Source organism: Dysidea avara, chromosome 14, assembly GCF_963678975.1.
Source record: "Dysidea avara chromosome 14, odDysAvar1.4, whole genome shotgun sequence".
In the NCBI taxonomy this organism is placed as follows: domain Eukaryota; kingdom Metazoa; phylum Porifera; class Demospongiae; order Dictyoceratida; family Dysideidae; genus Dysidea; species Dysidea avara.
This window is the reverse complement of record NC_089285.1, coordinates 199670-225042: the sequence shown is the minus strand read 5'-3', so window position 1 is coordinate 225042 and position 25373 is coordinate 199670. Positions and strand designations below refer to the sequence as shown.

General features: G+C 38.6%; 3 protein-coding genes and 2 long non-coding RNA genes across 8 annotated transcripts; 3 read left to right on the top strand and 2 right to left on the bottom strand.

Annotated features, from left to right (window-relative positions):
• The first annotated feature begins 246 nt into the window (after positions 1 to 246).
• On the top strand, positions 247 to 1413 carry LOC136244520 (uncharacterized). The gene is made up of 5 exons (XR_010695374.1): positions 247 to 277; positions 330 to 523; positions 639 to 784; positions 849 to 1126; positions 1178 to 1413. It is a non-coding gene; the product is annotated as an uncharacterized lncRNA (long non-coding RNA).
• A 777-nt stretch (positions 1414 to 2190) lies between these two features.
• Positions 2191 to 3132, top strand: LOC136244802 (uncharacterized). Its single transcript, XM_066036354.1, has 2 exons — positions 2191 to 2707; positions 2842 to 3132. Exons 1-2 carry the CDS (start codon positions 2285 to 2287, stop codon positions 3130 to 3132), a joined length of 714 nt encoding a protein of 237 aa, XP_065892426.1. The 5' UTR covers positions 2191 to 2284.
• Positions 3133 to 3200: 68 nt separating this feature from the next.
• On the bottom strand, positions 3201 to 3984 carry LOC136244702 (uncharacterized). The gene is made up of 3 exons (XR_010695530.1): positions 3760 to 3984; positions 3576 to 3629; positions 3201 to 3463 (listed from the first exon to the last, which is right to left on the bottom strand). It is a non-coding gene; the product is annotated as an uncharacterized lncRNA (long non-coding RNA).
• Positions 3985 to 9946: 5962 nt separating this feature from the next.
• On the bottom strand, positions 9947 to 13604 carry LOC136244239 (uncharacterized). 3 transcript variants are annotated; one of them, XR_010695114.1, is made up of 3 exons: positions 12598 to 13604; positions 12464 to 12539; positions 9947 to 10563 (listed from the first exon to the last, which is right to left on the bottom strand). XR_010695114.1 is itself a non-coding variant. In XM_066035794.1 (3 exons), exons 1-3 carry the CDS (start codon positions 13293 to 13295, stop codon positions 10425 to 10427), a joined length of 321 nt encoding a protein of 106 aa, XP_065891866.1. In that variant the 5' UTR covers positions 13296 to 13604; the 3' UTR covers positions 9947 to 10424. The 3 variants fall into 3 exon arrangements, 1 of the variants encoding a protein (XP_065891866.1); XM_066035794.1 differs by having other exon boundaries at positions 13190 to 13604; XR_010695115.1 differs by lacking the exon at positions 12464 to 12539 and having other exon boundaries at positions 13184 to 13604.
• On the top strand, positions 11616 to 17751 carry LOC136244237 (uncharacterized). Of its 2 annotated transcripts, XM_066035792.1 has the most exons (11): positions 11616 to 11754; positions 13777 to 13913; positions 14308 to 14343; positions 14402 to 14428; positions 14486 to 14524; positions 14586 to 14642; positions 14698 to 14956; positions 15009 to 15307; positions 15795 to 15951; positions 16008 to 16162; positions 17189 to 17751. In XM_066035792.1, exons 1-7 carry the CDS (start codon positions 11625 to 11627, stop codon positions 14929 to 14931), a joined length of 660 nt encoding a protein of 219 aa, XP_065891864.1. In that variant the 5' UTR covers positions 11616 to 11624; the 3' UTR covers positions 14932 to 14956; positions 15009 to 15307; positions 15795 to 15951; positions 16008 to 16162; positions 17189 to 17751. The 2 variants fall into 2 exon arrangements, with proteins under 2 accessions (XP_065891864.1, XP_065891863.1); XM_066035791.1 differs by having other exon boundaries at positions 14698 to 15307.
• The last annotated feature ends 7622 nt before the right edge of the window (positions 17752 to 25373 follow it).

The window sequence follows — 25373 nt, the reverse complement described above, 5'->3', positions numbered from 1 at the left end:
TATATATTTTTATTAAAAGTAATGTCTTCTTATTGCAGCTGGATGGCAACAGCTTCAGATCGTCTCATTTGTACCCAGGTATCCTACCAGGCAGCAGGATGGCATTATCCTCAGCATAGTTTTGCAGAAACTGTACAAGTGCTGTCTGATCTTGGTACGTGAGTGCTTTAGGTGGTAAGCGTCATTTATTTTTATGCTCTCTTACAGTCAACCCATTTTCAGCATAAGCTTCTTGAGAGCTTGCAGCTTTGGTCCGACTCCAAGAAGGAAAGCAAAGGTAGCCGCACAAACTTGATGTCCATTGTGCATGTGCTCCGTTCTGTACCTAGATCGCTTCTCAATTTTGTGACGACCATGAATGATGTCTTCATCAGTGCTTATGGTGGACATAATTGAGCCTAGGATTACCATGTCTAGTTGCTCATGAGAAAACAAAGCATCCTGTGCTCGAATGTCACGATAATACTCGGCTGTAAACAAAGTGCTACATGGCCTATCACCTACTGCCAGTTTACAACCACAGGTACCATTCACAAATTTTGCACATTTTTCCTCATTTCATTGTTGTGGATCATCATCATCGTCATAGTGGTCGTGATGGGGTTGTCTCCTAGTACTTGTGTTGTTTTCTCTCATAGGAGTATCATCATCGTTAGTATGGAATCTGTCAGCTCTGCTGTTGGCAACTTATTGCTATTGATGGAGAAAGACGGCTGACTATCACTGGTCTGTGCTTCACAAGAGTCACAAACTGGGGAACTACCTAACAACTGGCTTGTAACTGGTAAGTGCTGACCACTACTGATTAAACTGTAACTTGCATTATTATGTGATTGATCACCAACTAGGTACTGGCTGTGATGTGGTTGGTTGTCAGCATTGGCAGCAAACCAGGTACTATTCCTTGGTATCTGTTGACCAGTGAAATCAAGTTGCAATTCACCAGGACCAAGAGTAGGAAGCCAGTTGGTGGTGCTATTCCAATTTTGGACGGGAAATGGTTGTGAAGTGTACAGATGACCATGCTGACTGGTAAGCTGACTACCATAGCCAGACCACTGCTCAGTAATGGAACTACACCAGGATGAATGGTTATAGCTGTTACCAACCCAGTTATGATTAGCAGGTAGTTGTTCACTGACATATAATTGGTGGTTATTTGTGTGCTCACTACTAGGCTGGCTGTGACTAATAGCACTGTCTTCACAAGAAGCATCCTCCCAGTTTGTATCAATGTGGTTACGTGGTGTGCTACTAGTGACTGAACCAGGAGACAGTAGAGAATTGGTTGTATCTAGATGAGCGGTGTCTGTTGGCACAGTGGTAGCAATAGGAGAAACTCTTATTTCAGCATCAAAAATATCTACATGTATTCAAAATTGTTTCAAGTTAATGTATGTAACTTATGTGTATTAGTATTACCAAGAGTTAATAATAAGAGAGGAGAGTGTCTAACGGCGTATAGTCCTGTATTAGATGATTGCGCAGAAGTTAAACGGCTTCGTTTCCGCGTAACGTAGTAATTTCTCGTATAGATCAATTGCGTCATCCAGACACAAGGGCGTGCGTTCACACGCATAAGCGCAGGAGCGTCGTCAGGAGAGCTGGGATCGTTGCCAAGATCAGATGGATGGTGGATAACTCTGTGACGACGCCTGAGGAACTATTAGCTGAGGGAAACCGTGGCTGTAGTATAAGAAAGTGAAAGCTTGTTGATGGGCTAGTGGAGAGTGATACTTGCACCCCACGAGATGTGACGAGACAGTAGTCCGCTGCAAGTGACATTAATACTAGTGCCACGAAGAAGCCAACGGAACAGTGTAGTAGCGCCGTTACAAAGAAACAGAAGAAATGCACTGCACATAAGCCGAAGTTAATACCTAAATCCAAACGCTTATGTTTGGGAAAGGAGCTGGGTAAGATTGAGCCAAGCATACTGGTTGAAGAAGTAAAGGGAATATTGACTAGCCAGTTTTCAGATAACAAATTTCTTGAAAAATTTGTTGCTGTACTGTGTATGAATGATCAGCCACTACTTGATATAGTTACACATCATTGTGATGATTTTGCTAGGTTGTATGTGGATTGCAATAAGTCGTCAGTGCAGTTTCAGCTGGACTGGTATGCTCACTGCAGTGCATTTCTACTTGGTGAAGACTTGACACTTGCAGCAATAGGCTTTAATGAATCTGATGGTAGATTTTCTTCATTAGTAAGCACAAGGAAAACTTGGATCCAATTTTGTAGAGATAACTTAACTACCATTTCTGATTGTAAACCGGTCATGATAGTGTTATCTTCTGCAGTCTATAACTACCTCCTCAAACAAGTTTCCATTTATCAAAAAGGTTTGACAGGCCAATTATTTGGTGGAGAATTCTCCAAAGCAGCTACATGTAGTGATGGTGATGATGTGTACTATCGTTTTGGTGGTGGAGTATTGTGCGACATGTTGAAGCATCGATATAAGGAAATAAAGAATTGTCCTAGTACTCGTAGAAACCTGCTGTCTATTGAAATAAGCTTACTTCAAGCAATTAATAATAAGGACAAGTCATCCATTCCAGCGTATTTAAAGTATAGAGATCGAGGATACATGTACTTTCCACATAGCAGTTTTGTACCATTTCTACGAAATCTAGATACTTTAGTCAAGACAGTAGTGAATGATGAAGGGTTCAAAAAGCATGGGGATGAATTAATCAAGGTGTATATTGCAGACTGAGTGTACTTGTGTTTCTGCATCTATGTTGTGTTTTTGTAACCCACATATATGTGTGGGCTTCTTGTGAAACTCATTCAATGCTACACATTTATACTACTACATGTTATCTCTTTCAGGTTACACATGCTGAATTAAACAAAGATGTAAGCCTTAATGATGAATTTAAAACATTATTGAAGCTACATTTGTCTGATTTTACAATGGATGTTGAAAGTGAAGAGGCCATGGACAGGATTTATCATGAATTTTCAAGGAAACTTTGCAACGCAAGAATACAAGAGTACATATCTTCTACCAAACAGGAATTTGCTGCCAAAAAGGGGCTTGCTTCAACTGTGGATACTAACCTACGTACAAAACTACTAACGCAACATACAAACTTGTCAAGTATTAGAACAGATGAGTAATTATTTAGTTATTAATTGAGTTTGATACAAAAATATTATAGGAACTACCATAACTCTTCTTCTTTAAAGGCAACTGTGAGTGTTTCATCACGATAACCAACTCCAGAGTGGTGAGACGATGCAGACTGCTGGACTAGGTGGGCACACCTTGCTGTAACATAGTTACAAGCATCCAGCTTTCCACCAGAATTGTACTTATACTGGCTAAACAAACTCTCAACAGCGGAACCAGATATCCTTAAAGGAGATACAAAGTAGCCAGGGTACTTTTTCAGAAAATCCTTGCAGAATTCACTAAATCCGTACACACATATCCGTAAAAGATCCCATGCTATATAAAAGACAAAAGAATTATGCATACCATTGAGGTCACAAAGGGGTTACTTGGCATGTACACTATTTAGCAAAATGGTCTTATTACTATTTAATTGAGAGAAACTTACTTTGCCATGAAAGAAAGGCTTTTTGTGTAGACGACGTATGAGGGAAACCAGAATCTAAATAAAAACATACACAGTTAAAGTACAGCATGGCTAGAAATTTTTCGAGAACACATACTCTATTAATGACCATACACAGTTTTTATTTCTTCAGTGAGTTTATATACCAAACCACGAAACTTCATACCTTCAGTTAGAAGTGTTGTTATCCAAGAAGAAAAATACTCATGTCCTGTGTTAATATTTTTCAGCACTGGAGATTCCATGCTGGTAATCTTCTCATTTGAGAGAAACCCCTGTTCAAATAGTTTGTGGCATGCTTGCAAATACTGCAGCGTTTCATTGGTAGTATCAGAATCCGGTGGAGCCGGGTGTTGGTGTACATACCAAAACAACTCACCTAGGACTTGCTCTTGCTATATAATAGTGTTTTAATTGATACTCAATGAAAACTACAATACATCACTAACCTGCATGATCTTAGCAGGTGACACGTTGAGCTCTGTCCACGAATCTCTCACACAGTGAACCTCTTTCATGCGAGGAATCATTCTAGTTAACTGCTGCTTTGCCCTAGCTACATCCCGTTTGTACAGCTCTATGATAGTTTCCCATCCAAAGGTGCAATTATCCTGACCACGCTTGAACAGTTTTGTTCCACCACTTTTAGAGGAGAACAAGGCATTAATCATATTCTTGAGCTACATATAAACAAAGTACAGATACATACTGTAGCATCACTAAATCTTGTAACAAACCTGATGTGTTGGACATACCACCCAATATATACAATTTGGAGGATCAAAGGGGTTTATCATGGATGGCTTAACTGCAAACTTGTCTCCAGTTGTACTATCTGGCAACACAGAGTAGGCACCAACATGCCCATGTGTTGCCTTAATTGTAGCAAGGTTTGCTGGGCTACCATCACAAACTAACAAACTGGTTTTAAGGCCATGGCACTGAAATAACTTCAAGGTTTCAAGTATACAAGTTAAAATAAATTGGCTATCGACTGAATCTGAACAAGTAAAGTATGGTCCAACAATGTCATGATTACTAGTAAGATCCCTCCATAAAAACTGAAGAATGTATGATGTTTGCTTTGGACTTTCTGGCTCTTGAAGAAATCTGTATATATCATTCAGCGAGCAAAGGTCTTTGCTTGTCATAGCCAATCCTGACAACTTCTGGTTTCTTGAGTTCCACATTATTTGACAAGCAACTTTCACTTCGTCAAGGATAATGACTCCATCCCCTTGTGGAACATGCTTGCCTTGCCTAACACAGTCAGCCTTGAATATCACAAACTGTGCAACTTGATCTGCAATGCACTGTTGACTGGCTCCAGGCTCATGTAAAAAAGCCCCAGTGTAAGCTTGCAGAGTGGACTTGCATGGCAGCTGTAGGAGTTTAAAGCTCTTTAAAGCTTCATAAGCTGCTGGGCTCCTACTATAAACTGCCAATGCTATGCAAACAATAACACACAACAATACATAAATTACGTTACTGTACCAAGAGCCCATAATTGCCACACCATGTGGCACCAGTAGGCTAGTTAGGTTGTGCAATAACTGATGAGAATATTTCCTATTGTATGCCAACCATTAGGTATTACTACAATACTTTGTTGAAAATTTTTTCATTATTGCACAACCTCAGCCTATATGTACACCATACATAGCCGAAATTATGTAGTCCCTGAACTCAATGGGCCTAAAGTGCATTCAAGTAATGGATAAATGAAGTCCATGCATTCAATTATATATCCAGTTCAGTTTAACTACCCTAATAGGACAAACACTATAGACAATATACTGTAACAGAACAGTCATTTTCACAGTTAGGATGATGGAACATTGATGGGTGGGTTGGATAACGGAGGGACCACTGTATTGGATGCTGTTACTTACCTATTCGAATAGTTACTAGGCTCCACTGGTTGCTACGCTTGCCTGTTACTACCACAGCAAAGATTTGATAATTAAAAGCACGGTTTCTATACAAATACTTACCATTTTTTGTTTGATCCTCATGAAATTGCTCCAACTGATGCCTTCGATCTGTAAACCAAACTTCTCTGACTTTGTCTCCAACACCATGGATGTCACCGTCAGCGAAAACCTTTTCTAAATCATCTTTGCTACTTTCTTCAATCGTCTTTACAATGCTGCACATATCTTCATGCTGGTCATCAGTCAGTGTCACTTCAGTATTCTCGTATTTCCTTAGCTTCTTTTTGTCGCTGTTTCTTTCACTGATTACATTCTGCTTGCGCTTGAGTTGGCTTGCAGGAGACATGTATGAGAGTTTAGCCTTTGATGATGGAGCTTGCCTTTTCAATTTTCTAGAAGGGCTTTCACCCTTAGTACGCTTGAGCTGCCATTCAAGGTACGTTACTAATCTCTTACAGGCAGAACACATAACTTCATCAGCATACTTTTCTGATGCTCTTGCTTTTGCTGGTTGCTGACAGTTTTTAGAGTCAACCCTTTGAAATGCTGACAGTTTTTAGAGTCAACCCTTTGAAATGGAGAAACAGAATACCTTACTGACTTCACATGATAGCGAATAACTTGATGATATTTCTGCTCATAGACATTCCAATCAATACCTGGGCAAAACTTGTACGATGGTTGGCTTGAAAATCTTTGGCATAATTCATGAACATCACTATCATTGGTCAATGTTCCTGATTCTACATGAAAACCAAGAGAATTGATCACATATTCAATGCCCAAGTCACTGCCTTTCAAAGTAATATTGATACGTGAAGTGTATCCAAACGGTGGGTAATGGAATAGTTCCCGCTGCGTCACAACATAAACAGGACGCTTCTCTAGTCCAGTGTACCCTTTGACGAACGCTAACTCCTTGAATAGCTGCTCCTCGACGTTAACCAGCGTTTCTAAATCTAGGTGGCACCTGGGTAGAGGGAGTTGGCACGGAACGAGCTGAGAATCTGGAATATCCGCTTCTTTGACTGCGTTACCATCCACCTCGACATCCATCTCGCCATCCATTCTTGTTCATTCCCGCCCGAAAACGTTTGTGAATTCTCGAGCATTTATCTCCATGCGTCTGCAAAATTTCTGTGGTTAAAACCGGACGAATACTACGTTACGCGGAAACGAAGCCATTTAACTTCTGCGCAATCATCTAATACAGGACTATACGGCGTTAGACACTCTCCTCTCTCTTATTATTAACTCTTGGTATTACCTTGCTGTATGTCATCACATTCATCAATATTGCTTGTGTCTGCCACAACAGACCTCGATTTCTTTCGTTTGCGCCGCCTGGTTGTCTCTGGGTAATGTAAGCGGTTAAAAGGATTGCTGCGGTGGTTTCATCGCATTCCTTACCTTCTTGGTCACTGATTTTGTCATCACTGCTGTCATCACTTTTATCAAAATAATCCTGTACAAGCACCTCAAACTGTGCGTAGTCATTAGAACTTAGTCGCACAATTCCATCATTCGCTAAGGAGTTAATAGCCGACAAAACCCCACTTCTTCTTGATGAAGTAGCCATAGAGAGTTGGCGCGTAAAGAATGAAGGTTAGCGCGGAAAAGAAGTTATGGCTGAAACAAATGTGATGATTTGTAAGTTCCCGTGTTATGCATACAGTGAAATGGCTACACAGTGCGACATTTTTGGGAATATCTCATGATAGAAAACTTACGCGTGTAATATTTTACACCAAGAAAGAAAGATAATCTCTCTATGTATTCATGTAAAAATATTGCCATGCAATTTTTTTGAAAATTTTATTATCGCTGATTTCTGAAATTTCTATTTGTGCCAAAAAGGTAGGTAAATTTCATGATTTCTCACAAATGATACAACTTTTGCACTATATATGCTCTACTAAATATTTTGACAAATAACTTTGGAAGTTAAGGGGGCAAGCAACTATGTCCTATGGCTTCTCTGAATAAAATTATGTGTTTTTTATGAAGCTGTAAAACCAACACAGATACTGTTCTCTACCTGATGAATAACGGATATTTTAGTTGAGACATTGAACTTTTGTTTAGTGCAAATCTGAGTAATAGAAAATTTAGAGAGTTCAGTAGCTTATTTGATAAAGCACTTCACAAAAAATTACTTCCATACTTTTGTTACAAACATACAAAGATAGCAGATGATAAAGTTTATGAAGTGTAGAACTAAAACTGTGAGACTAGATCCGAATTCTCATTCTTTTGGTCTAAAATATTAAACTGAGCCTTAAAGTCAGTTCTTCTAAATGGAGATGGTGATTTTTAATTCCCATGAACACATTGTGTTCATGTCAAGCGATTAGCCAATAGAATTAGTATTACACTTGTTTGTCAAGGTCCCTTGACAAAATCTATAATACTAATTTGATTGGCTAAAATAGTGTGGTGTGTTTTATATGTGACCCGGTCTACGAAAAGGGCTCTTATCGCCCAAATTTTGGAAACTGACTTTTTTGGCTAAAAACAGTTATAAGGTAAGTATAAACTCACTTGCAAAGTTTCAGCGCTCTGCAGCAATCCATTCATCAGTTATTCACGGATCATGAATTCGTCCGATTCTGTAAAAGTTGAACAAGCATGAATTCCAGTGAATTAAATGAAACACCGCTTTTTATCGCATACTTATTGTAAACAAACAGCTGGACAAATCGTGACAAATCTTTTCCCGGTTATGCTTATTAACGTTAGTATAACATCGTGTATGCTTGTGGTGTGAAAAGAAAGACACTAGAAGCTATGACATGCCACTGAAACTGCTTAGAACAATGCAGCACTGGAATGATCGTGATGGTGAGGAAGAACGTTGACACATTCGTGATGTAAGGTACGCAAACTGTTAGCTAGGAGTCCCTTTTAGTGGGCACGTGGTTGGGCCGTCTTCAAACACATCCTAAAAGCTGCCCTTTCTAGCATTCACAGGAATGTTTCATGCTTGTTTTAGCGGAATCCATAGTTTCTTGGACTACTTAAGCTAAACGTAACTTGTGTTCTAGTTAATGCCAATCCATGTTAAAATTGTATAATGCTTATAACTTAAATGTGTGAAAGTTTAAATGCCTGCAGGCCTTGGACATACACTGTCTCTCTTTTCTGCAGGGCAAAATTCTCTTATCTTTTCAAAAAAGATACGTCTGTCGTTCAGTGGAGAGGCCAGGAGCTTACATTTGTCAGTGAATTGGTACGCCTAAAATCCTTTCTTTTCTCCTGTATAGTATGTCCATCTCAATCCTGCATAATGCATAGAAGATAAACTGCTGCTTGGCCACTTTAAGCGATCAACCAACATTGCTAACAAATTCCTTTATATCTTGCATCACTAGCTGGTGCTTTTATGTCTGCAAAATGGAGTTGGTGTACAACCTAGCAACAGTTAAAATATGCTGCATTTAATGCACTTACATTGTTATTATATGTTTGGTCTTTCCTCCCTTCTGACCTCTAATCTCCTCCTCTTGTATACTCTCATATATATAGCTTGGTCTTGACACATCTGTAGTTTGCCTACAAAGTGGAGTCCATGCACAACCTAGCAACAGTATGAATTAATCAGAATACACTGCATTACAGCACTTACATTGTTATTTTGTGCTTGATCTTTCCTCTCCATTCTCCTCCACTTGTACTCTGATATAGCTATAGGTCTCAACACGTCTGTGTGTGTCTACAAAGTGGAGTCCTTGCACAACCTAGCAACAGTATGAATTAATTAGAATACGCTGTTATTTTGTGCTTGGTCTTTCCTCACATCCAACCTCCATTCTCCTCCCTTTGTACTCTGGCATATCTAGGTCTCAGCATGGTGCTTTATATATCTGTACATGCTTTATGAATCAGTGTTGGTAACACTGCGCAGCCGTTCCATCTCCTGGGATGCTGCTTTGGATGTCTTAATTTTAGCACTAACTAAGTCAAGCACGGCAACCCCTTCTAAAGTTCGCACCCTGCTGAGGGCTACATAGGCCATGCCATCTTCAAACATGGCCGGACCCAGATCAATTACAGCTGTATCTAAAGATAATCCTTGTACTTTGTGGATAGTTGCAGCCCAACACAATAGCAATGGCAATTGAGTTTGTTGCAATGTTTCACCTTGTGGAGCAAAGAATTTGGCTGAAATTGGCATAATCTCTACAGCCTCAACTCCATTGGTACCAGGTACACTGATAAAACAACTTTGTTACATTGACATAATATGTTAGGACAACATATATTTAATGTGACATACCAGTGTTAAAATAGCAGTCATCTGTTACGATGACAAACACACTGATACAATAGCAGCACCACTACTGTCAATAGTACATACCCTTGTAACAACGACACTCTCATGTAACAACTACACAGTTGATGTAATAGTTACAACAATGCTATAATAGCAAAATGTGATATTTACAACAACTGTGTACATATAACAACTTTGTTACAATGACATACAGTATATGTAATTTGACATACCAATGTTAAAATAGCAGTCGTGTGTTACAATGACAAACACACTGTTACAATAGCAGCACTACTACTGTCATGTGACATATTCCTGTAACAATGACACTCTCATGTAATAACTACACAGTTGATGTAATAACTACAACAAACAATAAGTGACAATTACAACATTCATCAAGTTGCAGTTCTGGTAATGTTGAGTAACTCTAACTGTGATTTTAGGATGATACATAGTCTTCTATTACCAATGAAGGAATGAGCAGCTACCATATGTTTGGATGGCAAATCATTTATATAGACACGAGAAGAGGTTTGGTAGGTATGTTCAATAAGGTAGCCATGAATGTGTCCAATAAGGTAGCCATGAATGTGTCCATTTATCCCAACAGTTTTGTACTTTCTACTTGGAAAAAGTCAATCCACCTATGACAAGGATGTCCTTCACTTTTGTGAACAGTGGCAAATCATTAAGCTGCCAACCAAGATGAACAAAATCATTTCGATGATATTCTTCACCATAAACTTTAACCCACGTTGGCCTGCAACATGACAAAGAATAACTTTACATATGTACACACCTGATTCAGTATGAATGTGATATATATATTTGTGTATGTGAAACTTAGAAAATTTCAGCTAAAAAAATATTACAGTACACTGGATACTTATTAACATATTAGTGCACACACATTTAGACCAGGGTTAAAACCGGATAGTAATCCAGATGAGACCCAGTTTTATTACAACAGAGGCGTCTACACCCAGAGCACTGTAAACGTGTTGTTGATTGCAGATAGCATTATAGCAGAGATCGTCGACAAGAGAAAAATATAATTGTTATATTAACACTAGACTTTTGTACTAAACTTTCAAGTTTGCTTGTACATGCTGGCAATTGATAAGTGGGTCTTCATGTGAGTCTACAGACAACAACATACAATGCCAAACACTTCTGCACTCTTATCATACTGATAAAATTGTGCTTCGAGAGTATGTACACTTTAGTACACTATCAAGACGAACATAATCCTTCAAGGTCAATTAATTCATAACCCACATGTTCCAATCCAGATATTCTATAACACAGATGAGACCCGCTTGACCTGGACAAAATGTGGCCCAGACAATCTGGATGACCCAACCTAGTTTCAACCCTGATATGGACCCCTGAAATCAGAATACCTCACCAATAAGGATGCCTTAATAATCAGAACACTTGTCCATGATCCAAACACATTTAGACCTCTGAAATCAGGACACCTCTCTGATAGAGATGCCTTGATAATCAGAACACTTGTCCATGGTCCCATTTGTGTTAGTGTACACACATTTAGACCCCTGAAATCAGGACACCTCACTAATAAGGACACCTTGATAATCAGAACACTTGTCCATGGTCCCATTTGTATTAGTATACACACATTTGCATGGACCCGTGAAATCAGGACACCTTGATAACCATGCAGGACACATGTCCTTGGTCTCATTTGTTATATGTGACCCGCTAAGCGAAAACCCGGCTATTTTGCATAATTCTGTTTTCGAGATAAATGCCATTGAAATACACTGGGTAAAAAATGTGTACTACAAAAATAATTTTATGTACGTTTTAATCGCTTCAGTAAACAGTGATGGAAAACTTGAATTGAAATCTCTAATACACCAGAGGATTCGCCTTTTCATGGAGCGTACGAAATATCTTTGTTTTGTTTTTGTACCACGAAGGAAACGTGAGTTACGCGTGTTTGTTTCCGTTGCGGTAAAATGTAACTTTGTCGTTGCCGTTTCTAAGCTTGAACAGCCTTCTTGCTTGAAAGCATGAGTGGATAGAGGCTGAAAACTGTACCTTGATGAATGTCCCAGTTCACGGCGAACACAATGGTGCAAGTCCCAACTCCGTAGCTTGTTGCATTCATGACTTTTGATCAATTAAAGGAGTGCCTGTAATTTATTTTTCGTATAGTCACTGTATAAATCGATTGTTTTGTTTTTCTCGCTGTCTACCGTTATAACTCCAAAAGTACCAACCAGATAAGGCTGAAACTTTAACAGCCCATTGGTTTTTCCCTCTCAAAGACAAAGAAATCATAAAATGAAGTTTGAGGAAAACCGTGTTTTCGCTCAGTGGGTCACATATTAGTGTACACAAAGGCTCATTTGCATTAGCGTACGTATGCACATTTAGACTATGTCACGTACAGTATGCTTTGAAGCTTACCCACCAATGAGATATTTAAAATACAACAGATATACCCACAAGTAGGTATCTAAACTGATTAGTTATCCATGACATTTTTAGTGATGTGTGTCACATGTTTTGCCAATGATTAGAAATACAACAATAGGGTGATCTTTAAATAAAATGTGTAACACGTGTAAACGTACAGTAACAAGTCACTAGTAAGAAAATGATATTCAACTCTGCATGTTATATAATACCTTAAAACTGACACTGCTGAAGAGAGACTGTTGTATATACTATCCGGTTCATGTTCTAATTCACTTGGTAAACCACCTGCAAAATGGAATAATACCTTAAAACTACAAATTTATGAATATGCTCACATACATACTTGGGCCTGACTCTATTTGCTCATAATCAAAAAATCTCAGTTCTGTAAATTTCCACACAGCATCCTTTTAGTCTGGTGCAGCCGCCCCTTCGCATAAAGAGGAAGGGTCTGGTCACTCTAGCATTACAAATTTGTAGTGGTGGAGTGTAATTAAACAATGACATCACAACAATGGAAACAAGAATAACACATCTGACGACCATACAAAGTAAGCAGACCTCAGTTACACCGTATAGATGACTACCAGCAGCTTCAATCATTATTTCATCTTCATGAAACTTCGCAATAATCTCTTTCACTCATTACATAATTCCATAGTATCTATGGCAACTTCTAAACAAACGTCACAAAAATTCAGTAATTACCAACAACGCAATCTGATTGGTGTTACCTGTTTTTGGTAACAGGCCGCAAATTTTTGTATGCTAGAGTGACCAGACCCTTCCTCTTTATGCGAAGGGGCGGCCACGCCAGACTAGCATCCTTTGGTGACGGAGGGCTACGGCATATGGAGTATTTATGAAGTTTCCAATTTGAGCAACACCTTTTATGTATGCATGTTTGGCTTCCATCCTTATGTACTCACCCTCACCAAAATGTTTTTCAATGTACTTGGACTGTAAGTACTGAGCCTCTAATCCTGTGAACGGATTTGGGGAACTTTCAAAACACTGCAAGTATTCTTGATGCACCTTCATCTCTTAAGTTACTCACTTCTGTGACTTCTTTCCTTACAGCAGCACTTAAATTGTCGACCATAATATCCACAGATTGTTTCATTTTGTCAACTGAAAAATCAACAGTTCTTTGAGTAACTTTGCATTTTTCTTTTAAGGTTAATAAATAGAGAGCAGCTGAGTTCTGCAATGATGAAGATGACGAGCAGCAAGCCCCTAAGGCAACCTGTCTGCTTCATCCACATGATCAAAACTCTGCACCTCGTTCTGTGCGCTGACTTCCATCGGTGCATCAGAAGCATTCACCTCCTACTTCCATAGAAGGAACTGTCTTTAAATACAAGGAACTGATTTTTGGCCATGAAGTATATTATTCTGATATTGCATGCATTTTAAACTGAGCTATGTATGTCATTCTCCACTACTACTACTGTAAAGTGGAGCCATTTACGGGAAATTGATTCTTTTAAATAAAATACTTACACATATAATTCCTTTGTAGATCAAGGAATGGATGGTGAAGCAATTTCCCTAGCTTTTACAACAACTTCTGGTCCAGACTGTTTAAAGGAAGTGATTTCACAATTTGGGCAGCGCTTGAAGGTTTACAAAGCAATTAAAGAGGAATTAGTTAATCAGGTATATACGCATAACATACTGTAATTCACTCTTTCCATTGCATAAAACATTTGTTATACAAATCCATAATGTATCTTTAGCCATGTTGCTTACTGCATGCTCTAAGACAAATCAAGCATCAAAGAATGAATGTACGTTTATGGCCATGCAGTATTACACATAATAGAGCTGACACAAGTGGTATTTTTTGGCTATGCCCTGGGTACTTGACTATTCCACCACAAGTAAACACATCATTATATACTACTACTTGCTGTCACAAAAACATCATGATTGCAAGACCTGCAGCCAGCCTCAATGTAACACTTAGTGCAAATACTTTTATACGCTAACTTTCATCATTAAATGTTGCATGAAAGTAAAGCGACTTACAGTAATGTGTACTCCCTTTTAGGAAGAAATGGGAACCTCAAGGAGCAGTATTCAATTGGTTTGTGCTACATATGTACATATATCTTATTAATTAACACCATTTTTCTTTTTCACAGAGTGATGATGATATTGAAGAACCTGTGGTAATTTCATGCTATACATATTTAATTGCAATTTTAACCGCAGTGCTTGTTTTGCAGAAACAAAATCCTTTGCCAACTACATCTACAAAGCCAATCGTAAGTAACTGTAATAATATTGGCAATAGAAAAGTATGCTGAATTTCTATTATAAATTTAGCTATTAGATGATTCTGCCAGTGCTTCATCCAGTTCTCCACAATCTGTAATGCGTACAGTAAGTAGAATTACTTATAAATTTGCTCTACACCATATATTTTTGATATATATAGCCACTGAGAGAGAAAGTGCCTAACCCATTTCCCATCCCTGCTTTCCGCCAAGCAACAGAAAAAAACTTCCAAAACAAAAAAATTGATGATATTGACCGAAAAGATGTTTCAGAACACTGGCAACAATGCTTTGCACATATGTGCAAAGCCCATCCACTTCAGATTGTGAAATTGTTGCCAAATCATTGGTTGCTGTTCACCCTTTTCTCAAGCAAACAGTACGCGTACAGCTGATAGTGTGTATACAGGATTAAAATACGTAATTTTACTCTAATATATAGCATTCATGGAAAAATTTCATATATATGTAGGCACAGAATATTAACAGATCATCCTCAACGTCGAAAGCTGAAGCCAAACCTCTCAAACAACCAAAATTGGACCTACGTAAGCATTTATATCCATTCCTTACATTATCATCTGAGGATGATCACTCGCACACTCGACACATGGATAAGCTGAAGAGAGAAGCAGCCAGTGGCAACAAAACCAACATGGAGATAGTCAAGGAGTACATGATGAGAACATATCCTAAAAGAAAAAAGATGATACTCAAGGATAGATGGAGATGTTTTTCAGGAGTACACTTTTTTTGCAAAAGCAATCTATAGTACGTCAATCCACTATAATGTTATACAGCAAAAATGTTACATAGCTGAAATCAAATGTTACAACACTTGTGTGCAACCCTGGAGTTTATGTGCAGGAGCGTAGGAAGCCTATATAAACAATAAAAGTATAAAATTTTTCCAGGGGGAATGCCCCAGACATCCTAGGCTACAGTGACACTGATTGGAATAGCACGGGCTAGCTGTTCACAAATCATAACATTGAGAATTGTTGGTTTCTGTATTCACACAAAATCCTAGATCAAAATAAATTCTGACATCAAGTGGGTATAATCTCCTTTCTGCAGGTGAAATCTGTCCAATGATCATGTCAAAACATCTGGGGAAAAGATGGCAAAACTATTAAACAATGTTGCTATATTATATAGTGGTATAGTAGTATTTGTATTTATAATTATATGTGGTAGTGCAGTAAGAAGAGGCTTATCTACTGTATACTTCACTTATTATATGCTACATTGTTATCAGGTGGCCGCAGAAATGGATATGATATTGGTGGTTAAAGACAACACTTGGGGTATTTTCAATTCCAACTGGATAACATGACAGCCAGCAATTATTTAATATGTTACTTCCTCAAAGAATAAGGCTGCAGCCTGAAAGTATGCTTTGCAAGACAGTGATGGTAATAAAAGCTGTTAGACAGACCTCATGCTATGTGAGCATTTTTTAATCTGGCAGAAAACATGACACTTACAGCTTTAAGGTACCTTGGATTCTTCTTGACGACGAAATACAGAGTGCCAAAATACAGGAAAGATACTGGAGTTGCTGCAAAGAATAAAGTTCCAGAGGCTGATGATGTGGATATACCATTCATTTTAAATGAAGTTGTGGTAAGGCTATTTGTTTGTGGTATACCATAATGGCACTAGCAATAAGTGTAGGAAATTAGACTTGAATAATACTAAAACATGGACTGACTGTCGGTACACTGCATATATAAGGATCTTTTATTGAATGTTATCCCATGCATTAAGGACCCGCAAATATTAAGGCTGTATATAACCTACTATAGTGCATTTAATAGTTATACCACGGCTGCAAGGGACAGCTGAGGCACATATAAGGCAAATGTTGAGCAGTCGTGGAATAAGTAGTGCTCGCCCTATTTGTTTTATATACTGGGTTAAAAGGCATTGCATCGAAAAAATACCTAGATATGTACATCATTAATCGTATATGTGGTGGTATACATACAATTGTAAGTTGTTGTAAGCCATTTAACGCTATTGTGTACACAGAAAGTAAGCTATACACTATACTTAATAATGTATTTAGGCATATAAAAATCACTAACTTGTGACGATATAGTGATCTTCCGTGGTCCTTACAACAGTTGATATGTAGTGCGTAGACGGATCTATCCATGTATCATCAAAACAAATCTTAGTGATTCCCAGCTGTATAGAATATAGTGATACATATAGTTGTAGATCACTACACTTAGTCTAAACTATGAAACTAAAACCCACAATTTAAAGCTTTATAACACTCAATATAAAGAATCAAAGCGGAACTGGCTTGGCATCAAAGATATGAGGAAATCATGTTCCCAGTATGTTTCCTGAGCAATATCACAGTAATACCTCAGGTGGTGCCTTTGATCCACCCACACAAAGTGGTGTTTTAAAAAGTAGTGAAACAAGAGACATGCATGGTAAGTCCCTACATTGGTATGTTAATTGATGTACGTAACTACAAAAATTAAGCAAAATCATTTGTGCAAAAGCGTTAGATTCCAGTGTATATATCTGGGATATGAGCACTGGACTGATTTTCATTATAATTGTATGTGTTCAGGATTCAAAGGCTGGGCAATACTAAATATGTATATAAGATATGTCTGCATTCTTTTACAGAGGGGAGATAAAATTGAAGACTGCTGTAAAGAGAGCTATTCTCAAATAGTTCATGTTGTTGACGCAGATGATGAAGTGCTGGACGAGTATGCTGTTGTAGTGGAGAAGGTGGCCGTGAAATGTTCTACACTTCTTGGAACTCGTACACTTTGTTTGCTGTCCACTATGTTTCTGACATCGAGTATCATAGCAGGGTAATTTTTACAGAAGAAGGTCTTCATATTCAAGATGCTAAGCTGCTGAGTGCAAATTATTCCAACATAGTAGCTACACTGGAGTGTTACTTAGAGCCAGAAACAACCTTTAACTGATTTCAGCTGATGATTAAACATTAATTGTACACTGTATAGTACGTAAGTTGTAGGACATCCACTATGACCTTTTTCCAGAACTCGTCAGAACATTGTAATATAATTAATATTATAGTACTGTATATCAGCTCTAAAGTGACATTTATGTACTTTCAGTTTTTGTTGTTTAAGTTCACTTTAGTTCCTAAAAGAATGTATTATCCATTTTCTTTCATTTACTACACCTACGTACGTAAATACTGGTACAGATGAAAAGAAACATCACTTACTATAAATTGGTTTATGCACAGGTTCATGTGCATACAAGAATTCAGGTTTTTCTGTAAACTTACATAATTGTGTCTTTGGTTAAAATGACACATACATGTGTTACTATAATATGGGACTTCTGTAAAGATGACACTAAATCATGTAATCTTGCACGTTACATGTACATGTTTGTTGAAATGGCAATGCTTGTGTTATTTTAACACAGGCCTTCTGTTAAGATGACACCATATGGTATAACTTTGACATTGCATGTTTGTTGAAATGACACATTTGTGTGTTACTGTGTCACAGGCCTTCTGTTAAGATGACACTATACGGGCGCGGTGTAACTTGGCATTGCATGTTTGTTGAAATGACACATTTGTGTGTTACTGTGTCACAGGCCTTCTGTTAAGATGACATTATACGGTGTAACTTGGCATTGCATGTTTGTTGAAATGACACGTTCATGTATTACTGTGACACAAGCCTTCTGTTAAAACAACACTAACTGATGTATCCTTGGCATTGCATGTTTTGTTGAAATGACACACTCTTGTGTTAATGGGACACAGGCCTTCTGTTAAGATGACACTAACTGATGTATCCTTGGCATTGCATGTTTTGTTGAAATGACACATGCTTGTGTTACTGTGACACAGGCCTTCTGTTAAGATGACGCTAACTGATGTATCCTTGGCATTGCATGTTTTGTTGAAATGACACATGCTTGTGTTACTGTGACACAGGCCTTCTGTTAAGATGACACTAACTGATGTATCCTTGGCATTGCATGTTTTGTTGAAATGACACATGCTTGTGTTAATGGGACACAGGCCTTCTGTTAAGATGACACTAACTGATGTATCCTTGGCATTGCATGTTTTGTTGAAATGACACATGCTTGTGTTACTGTGACACAGGCCTTCTGTTAAGATGACACTAACTGATGTATCCTTGGCATTGCATGTTTTGTTGAAATGACACATGCTTGTGTTAATGGGACACAGGCCTTCTGTTAAGATGACACTAACTGATGTAGCCTTGGCATTGCATGGTTTGTTGAAATGACACATGCTTGTGTTACTGTGACACATGCCCTCTGTTAAGATGACACTAACTGATGTAGCCTTGGCATTACCTGTTCTGTTGCATTTACAATTACACATGTTATAACAGCACATAATTGTCTGTTTAGGTAACAATTAATTGTCATAGTAACAAATTGTATAGCTACTAACATTTGTTACAACTAGTGCTCTCAGTTTCGATTAATTTAGTAATCGATTAGTCATCGATTACTAAATCGATTAATCGATTAATCTAAAAATAATACAGTACCACTAACACATATAATAAGATTTCATAGATTCAGTTATGTTACAACTATTGTAATAAGATATTAAAGTTTATTTGCATGTAGAAAACTTAACATATTCACATGTTCTGGCAACAAAGAGGATCGTTTACGGTCAGATATATTCCCAGCCGCAGAAAACAGCCTTTCAGCTGGAGTAGATGTTGCAGGTATACATAAATATTTCCTGGCCACTTTGGCTAAGAATGGAAAGTGTTCTTTGTTATTGTTCCACCACTGCAGTGGTTTGGTTTTTTTGTCAACTGGTGTCTCCTTGAAATACTTTTGATTTTCATTGTGTACCATTTGTTCTAGGGAAAGATCTTCAGATGATGTGTCATCACTTTCAGTACTTATCTGCAGTAATTTATCTAAGCTACTACATGGCTGTGACCTATGAGAGTCTGCAGTTGTTACAGGTAAGGGTTCAAGATCACTGGAAAGTTCAAGTGCTACCTTGGAAACAAGATCCTGAATGAAAAGTGTTTCTCCAGAAGAAAAAGTTTTTAACCCACGAAAACGAGGATCTATGGCTGTGGCAATGCACATTGTACGGGCAGGCTCATTCATCAGTGCACTAAGATCCCAACGATTTTGTAACTGTGTTGTTGCATTCCTCTTAAATCTCTTTATTACAGGAATGTCATCTTCATTGGGTCTTAAACTGTGTATTAGTCCTTTTATAAGAGGTATAACGACTGAAAGTGAAACATACTGTTCAGCACTTAAAAACGTTGTAGCAGTCTTGAAAGGCTCTAAAACTTCCTCTAGCTTTTGTAATATCTCCCACTGATCTGATGTTAAATCAAGGTATCTTTTATCTCTGGCTGTAATGGTATCATCTCCCAGTACAGCAGTAACAGCCCATCGCTGCTCAAGTAATCTTGAAATCATGTCATATGTACTATTCCACCTCGTTGCCACATCCTGGATTAAAGTATGCTCAGGAAGTGACATCATCTTTTGCTTAGCCTTTAATCCATCTAGTGCTTTTGTACTTTTTCGAAAATGTTTTACTAATGCACGTGCAGCAGCAATGGTACGATGTATGACATCGTCATCTAAAGGACCAATCAAGCACAGCTGCAGAGTATGCCCAGCACATCTCACAGAAGTAACATTTGGCAGCAATTCTTCAAGGTCTCTTACTGCTGCCACCATGTTAGATCCATTGTCATGAACTATAGCATACACCTTTGATTCTGCAATAGAGAAATCACAGAGGACATCAATGTTCCATTGAGCAATGTTCTCTGCTGTGTTCTCTGCTGTATGACTACCCTCAAGAGGTTTGACAACTACAACATAAGTTTGCATGTCCCACTCAGCATTAATTAGATGTGCAGTTATGCCCAGGTAAGCTTCCATTCTACTGCTGGTTCACACATCTTCAGTGAGACAGACCTGATCACAAGTTAGAAATTTCACACACAGCTTGCTCACAGCATCACTATATTTGATTTCGATTGCTTTCATAAAAGTAGAAGGTGAAGGAAGGCAATATCCGGGCTCTAAAAATTTCATCATCTCTGTGAATCCTTCCCCCTTAACTGTATAAATTGGTCTCATGTCTTTTATTATAAAGGTAGTAATCCGTTCAGTAATTTCTGCTGCTCGCTCAACACTACAAGTTGATCTTGTACAGAAAGGATCCAAAGTTCTTTGCCTACAGAAGGAAGTTATGTTAATAGCTTTACTAGCCCATAATAGACAAGGCCACCAACCAAGCCTTTTGACTTTGAGGGTTTAATTACATGGGCTGAGCTTACTTGTGTACCACAGACTAATTAGCTAAATTGTTTTGCCAAATACCTTTAGTGCCATTAACAGCTAGGCTACAGCGCTGCACAGTGTAAACAGCTAGGCTATAGCGCTGTACACAGTATAAAGGGCTAGGCTACAGCGTATAAACAGCTAGGATACAGCGCTGTTTCATATTCTTTACTGCCGTAGTTGTTGAAAAACAAAAAGCTACAGCGCTGTACACAGTATAAATAGCTAGGCTATAGCACGATAAACCTATGTGTGGATAACACTAGTACTACAACTGTAAGTGAGTCGTAACAGTTAATATTATTGTTACTTACAATTACTATTTTACCTGCTGGAATCGGGATCCTTAGCACTTGTAGGGCTTAATACACTGCCCACGTGGTGTCGTTTTAGGTGCTCTGTCATCGCTGTTGTGGAGGAGTGGTACGCTAGTTCCTGATGACATAAATCACACTTCACTCGCTTGCTGTCAATAATGCTGAAGTAATCCCAGCACGCAGCTTTCTTCCTTTTACAATTTGTAGCCATTCTCACGTGACTAATCGATTACACAATAATAATTCGATGAATAACTTTAATCGATTCGTCGTTTTAATCGATTAATCGTGAGAGCCCTAGTTACAACTACAAATATGCTTTGTTCTTTTCACATGATACCTTGTTACTACGGCAATATTCCAAGTGTTACTGTAACATACAACATTATTTGTAACTTTAACAAATTTTTATTTGTCAATAGAGATGCGTCTATTCTACACAACTTTTTTTGTAACTTTAACAATTTTGTTTTATCTGTGTACCTGTATTGCATGAATCCTTCCTACACGTGGGTCATGGAATTTTACAAGTACTGCAACTGGAAGTGACCCTGGTTGGTACTGACATTCTGTATTCCATTTAAATCCAACAATCACCCCACGGACACCATTTACTAAGCCATCTTCACACATGATGTTACGTCTTAGCATCACCTGAGCACCCACAGCTAATTTCAACATACGTGGAAGTCCTGCACAACTATTATCAATATGTAGTGTCTATTAGAATTATCCAGAACCAACCCAGTGTATGAGTTTAAAGCAGAACATTGTATCCTAGAATCCCATCACCTCCCACAAGGTATAACCTGTTCTTTCCTTGGAAGTACGTAGAGAGCAGAATGAAATTTAGGGTCATTAACTTGAACAGGATCAGGGATTCCAGATGTTAACCTTGTACGTAACTTTGCTATGTCTTCATTTGTTTGATTCCCCGTCCTTATTCTATTCAGTATTTCTGAGTAACACATATCATTTCTTTGGCGCATGTTCGCAGTCAACTCAATCACTGTGAACAGTTCTCTCCACAAGTGTGTTGAGCCTTGTGTGTAGCCCTTGCCATTTTGAAATATAAAGCGATCACGAACAGGTGGAAGTTGATAGAAATCACCAACAGCAATTATGTTTAATCCACCAAATTGAATCTCGGTGTCATCGATCCCCTTAATTTCTGTTAGCCTTTTATGGTCTCATATGACACCATACTGATTTCGTCTATGATAACAGTATGAATACCTTTCCATAATAGCCTCAACTCGTGCAACCTTCAGCACTGAGTTTGGTATACTTTGTAGAATTGTTGTGTTCTACAGGGAGGCATAGTGCACGGTGAGCAGTCGACGTCCCTATATTAAATGGCGACACACCAGTAACATGCAAGCATTTTGAGACCCTGTGTGTGCTAGTTCAATGTGTTCCTTGATTACACTGATTGTATGGCTCTTACCAGTGCCAGCTCCACGTGTAATGAACAGGTGAGGTGGCTCCAGGAGAGTGTCTCTCTCTCTCATGAAGAATTGGTGGCGAGCACGATTGTACTGTACCACATGGTTAAATGCTACTCTTTGAGTATCATTCAAGCTAGCAACTCTTTCTTGATACTCACGATCTGTCATCTTAACATAGAGTATGCTGCACTGCATTTGGAGCAACAGGCGCATATACATTGTCACCGTAAGTGTTCTGCATTTCAGACAACTGTTGTAGGGCTTGTTGTACTTCATCAGCAAATGCATTGTGCTCTGAGTTAAGGAACTGAAGTTGGTCCCTCTTTGCTAACAATGCTTCCTGAGCAGTTGCATGCTCTCCAAGCAGGTCTTGTGTCTCCTGACGCAATGGGAAATACAACAACAAGAGATGGTAATAATAATCATCTCCATGGGATTCATTATTAGAACTCTCAAGCAAGCTTGGTGCCTTCTCTGTACAATAGTTCTCAGGTTATCCTGAAGTTAAAAATGTGGTAGTCAACTAGCACTGTCATCAGAGTTTTCACCTTCGTTGTATGTACCACTGACTGTATTGTACCACACAACGAAATGAGCTAGTGTCATATTGTCAAATGGTTGACCTGCTGGGCATGCAGCATAGCGATCAATGAGACCATGCATGAAAACATTAGTATCACCATCATCCAGTTCACGCAATTGGTGTGAAGGTCTCATAAGTCTAGTATGACGCAGACCTGCCAACAGAAAAGCAGCTTCTTGTTGACTGAGCTGACGATGACTTAAAAGTGTATTCCCAATTTTCCTAAGTCTATCGCGTGCCGTTGCATTTGCAGGCAAATTTTCCAGCTGTTCAGCAATAGCTTGCTTCAGTACTTGTGACTCATCCTTAACAATATAATGGGTCACATACATGGCAGCACCATACACAGAACCAACCACCTGTATATCCATGTTAGCCCTCCAGGCTAACAGGAGATATGGGTTATAGGGATTTACCATTTCTGCACCTTCTTCACGTTTGATTATGTAGAACCTAGCTTTGTTAACTCCATCTGCATGAGTTTTGAGACGGGTAACAGGACTAGGTTGTTTGGGGTAATCAAATCGACAACCAATTCCGCTTTTTTTCTTACACGTGTGTGTGTTTGTGCTTTTGCGACCTCAAGACCAGTTCACGCAGTTCATCATCCTCACCGTCTTGTGGTATTCTTGTGGTGATATACTGGTCAATGAAGCTGGGGACGTCTCGCAGACCTTCAACTGTTTGAAGGTCGGGAGCATTCTTCACCTATGTTCCCTTGTTCCCTTTCACTTTTTGAACAAATTGACAAGAGGGCAGTGGAACACAACACAATGGTTTCCTTACGTTACTATGCCGAAAAGTATCCAAAGCTAAAATTAACAGAACCTAGTGTACGGAGGTTTAAGAACTTGTACAAAGAGTTATCAGGCAATCCAGACCAGCAATGGGCTTCCTATAAATCTGATGATGCTAACGTTGACAATGATGAAGATGCTAAACTAAAGGTTAAACCAGAGCCAGTGAAGGAATTGCCACGGAAGAAACAGGGCCGACCATTTCTTCTTCCAGATGAATTGGATCATGAAGTCCAGGTGTATTTAAAGGATCTTCGTAAACGAGGTTTGCCAATTAATTCAGCTGTAGTAATAGTAGCTGCTGAAGGGATCCTTATGAATTAGAATGCTACTTTGGTATCAAAGAATGGTGAGGGTGGCATCAAAGTTAAACTAATGGATGATTGGGCTAAGTCGTTGCTAAAAAGAATGGGCTATGTTAAGTGGAAAGCCTGTAGTAAGGCCAAAGTAGATGTTAAAAGATACGATCAGTTAACGGATGAATTTCTCCTAGAAATTAAGGTGATTGTTAACATGGATGAAATACCACCAGAATTAATCATAAACTTTGATCAAACTGCACTGAACTATGTTCCAGTATCTCATTGGACAATGGATCAAGAAGGGGCTAAGAGAGTTGAAGTAGTAGCCAAAGATGACAAGAGACAGATTACTGCAGTTTTTGCTGGTTTATTTTCTGGCCACTTTTTACCACCACAGTTAATTTATGAGGGCAAGACCAGTCAATGCCTACCCAACTATTGAGTTTCCTTCATCATGGCATATTACGAAGACGGAGAAACATTGGTCAAATGAACATTCTATGAGGGATTATTTTGAAAAAATCACTTTTCTATATATTGACGAAAAGAGGAGTGAATTGAAACTCAGCAATGAACAGCCATCTTTACTGATCTTTGATAACTTCAAGGCACAGTGCACGCCTCCCTTACTACACCTTCTTGATAGACACAATGCCAATGTTGTACTGATACCACCAAACTGTACAGACAGACTGCATCCACTAGATCTTTGCGTTAATAAAGCTGCTAAAGACTTTTACGTAGAAAGTTTAGAGAATGGTATGCAAAGCAAGTGTGTGTACAACTGGATGGAGCACAGAACAAACCAGTAGATCTTTGACTAAGTATCCTCAAGCCACTAGGTGCTGAGTGGATTGCATCATTGTACAAGTACATACTGGACAATCCATCCATTGTCAAGAATGGGTTCAAAGCTGCTGGCATTCTTGAAGCTACCATTATATGTGATTAGGGATGGGCGGTATTGCATTTTTGAAGAACGGTACGGTATTAGGAGAAATACCTCGGTATCACTAAATACCTTTTAAACTTGGGTAAGCTATGATTT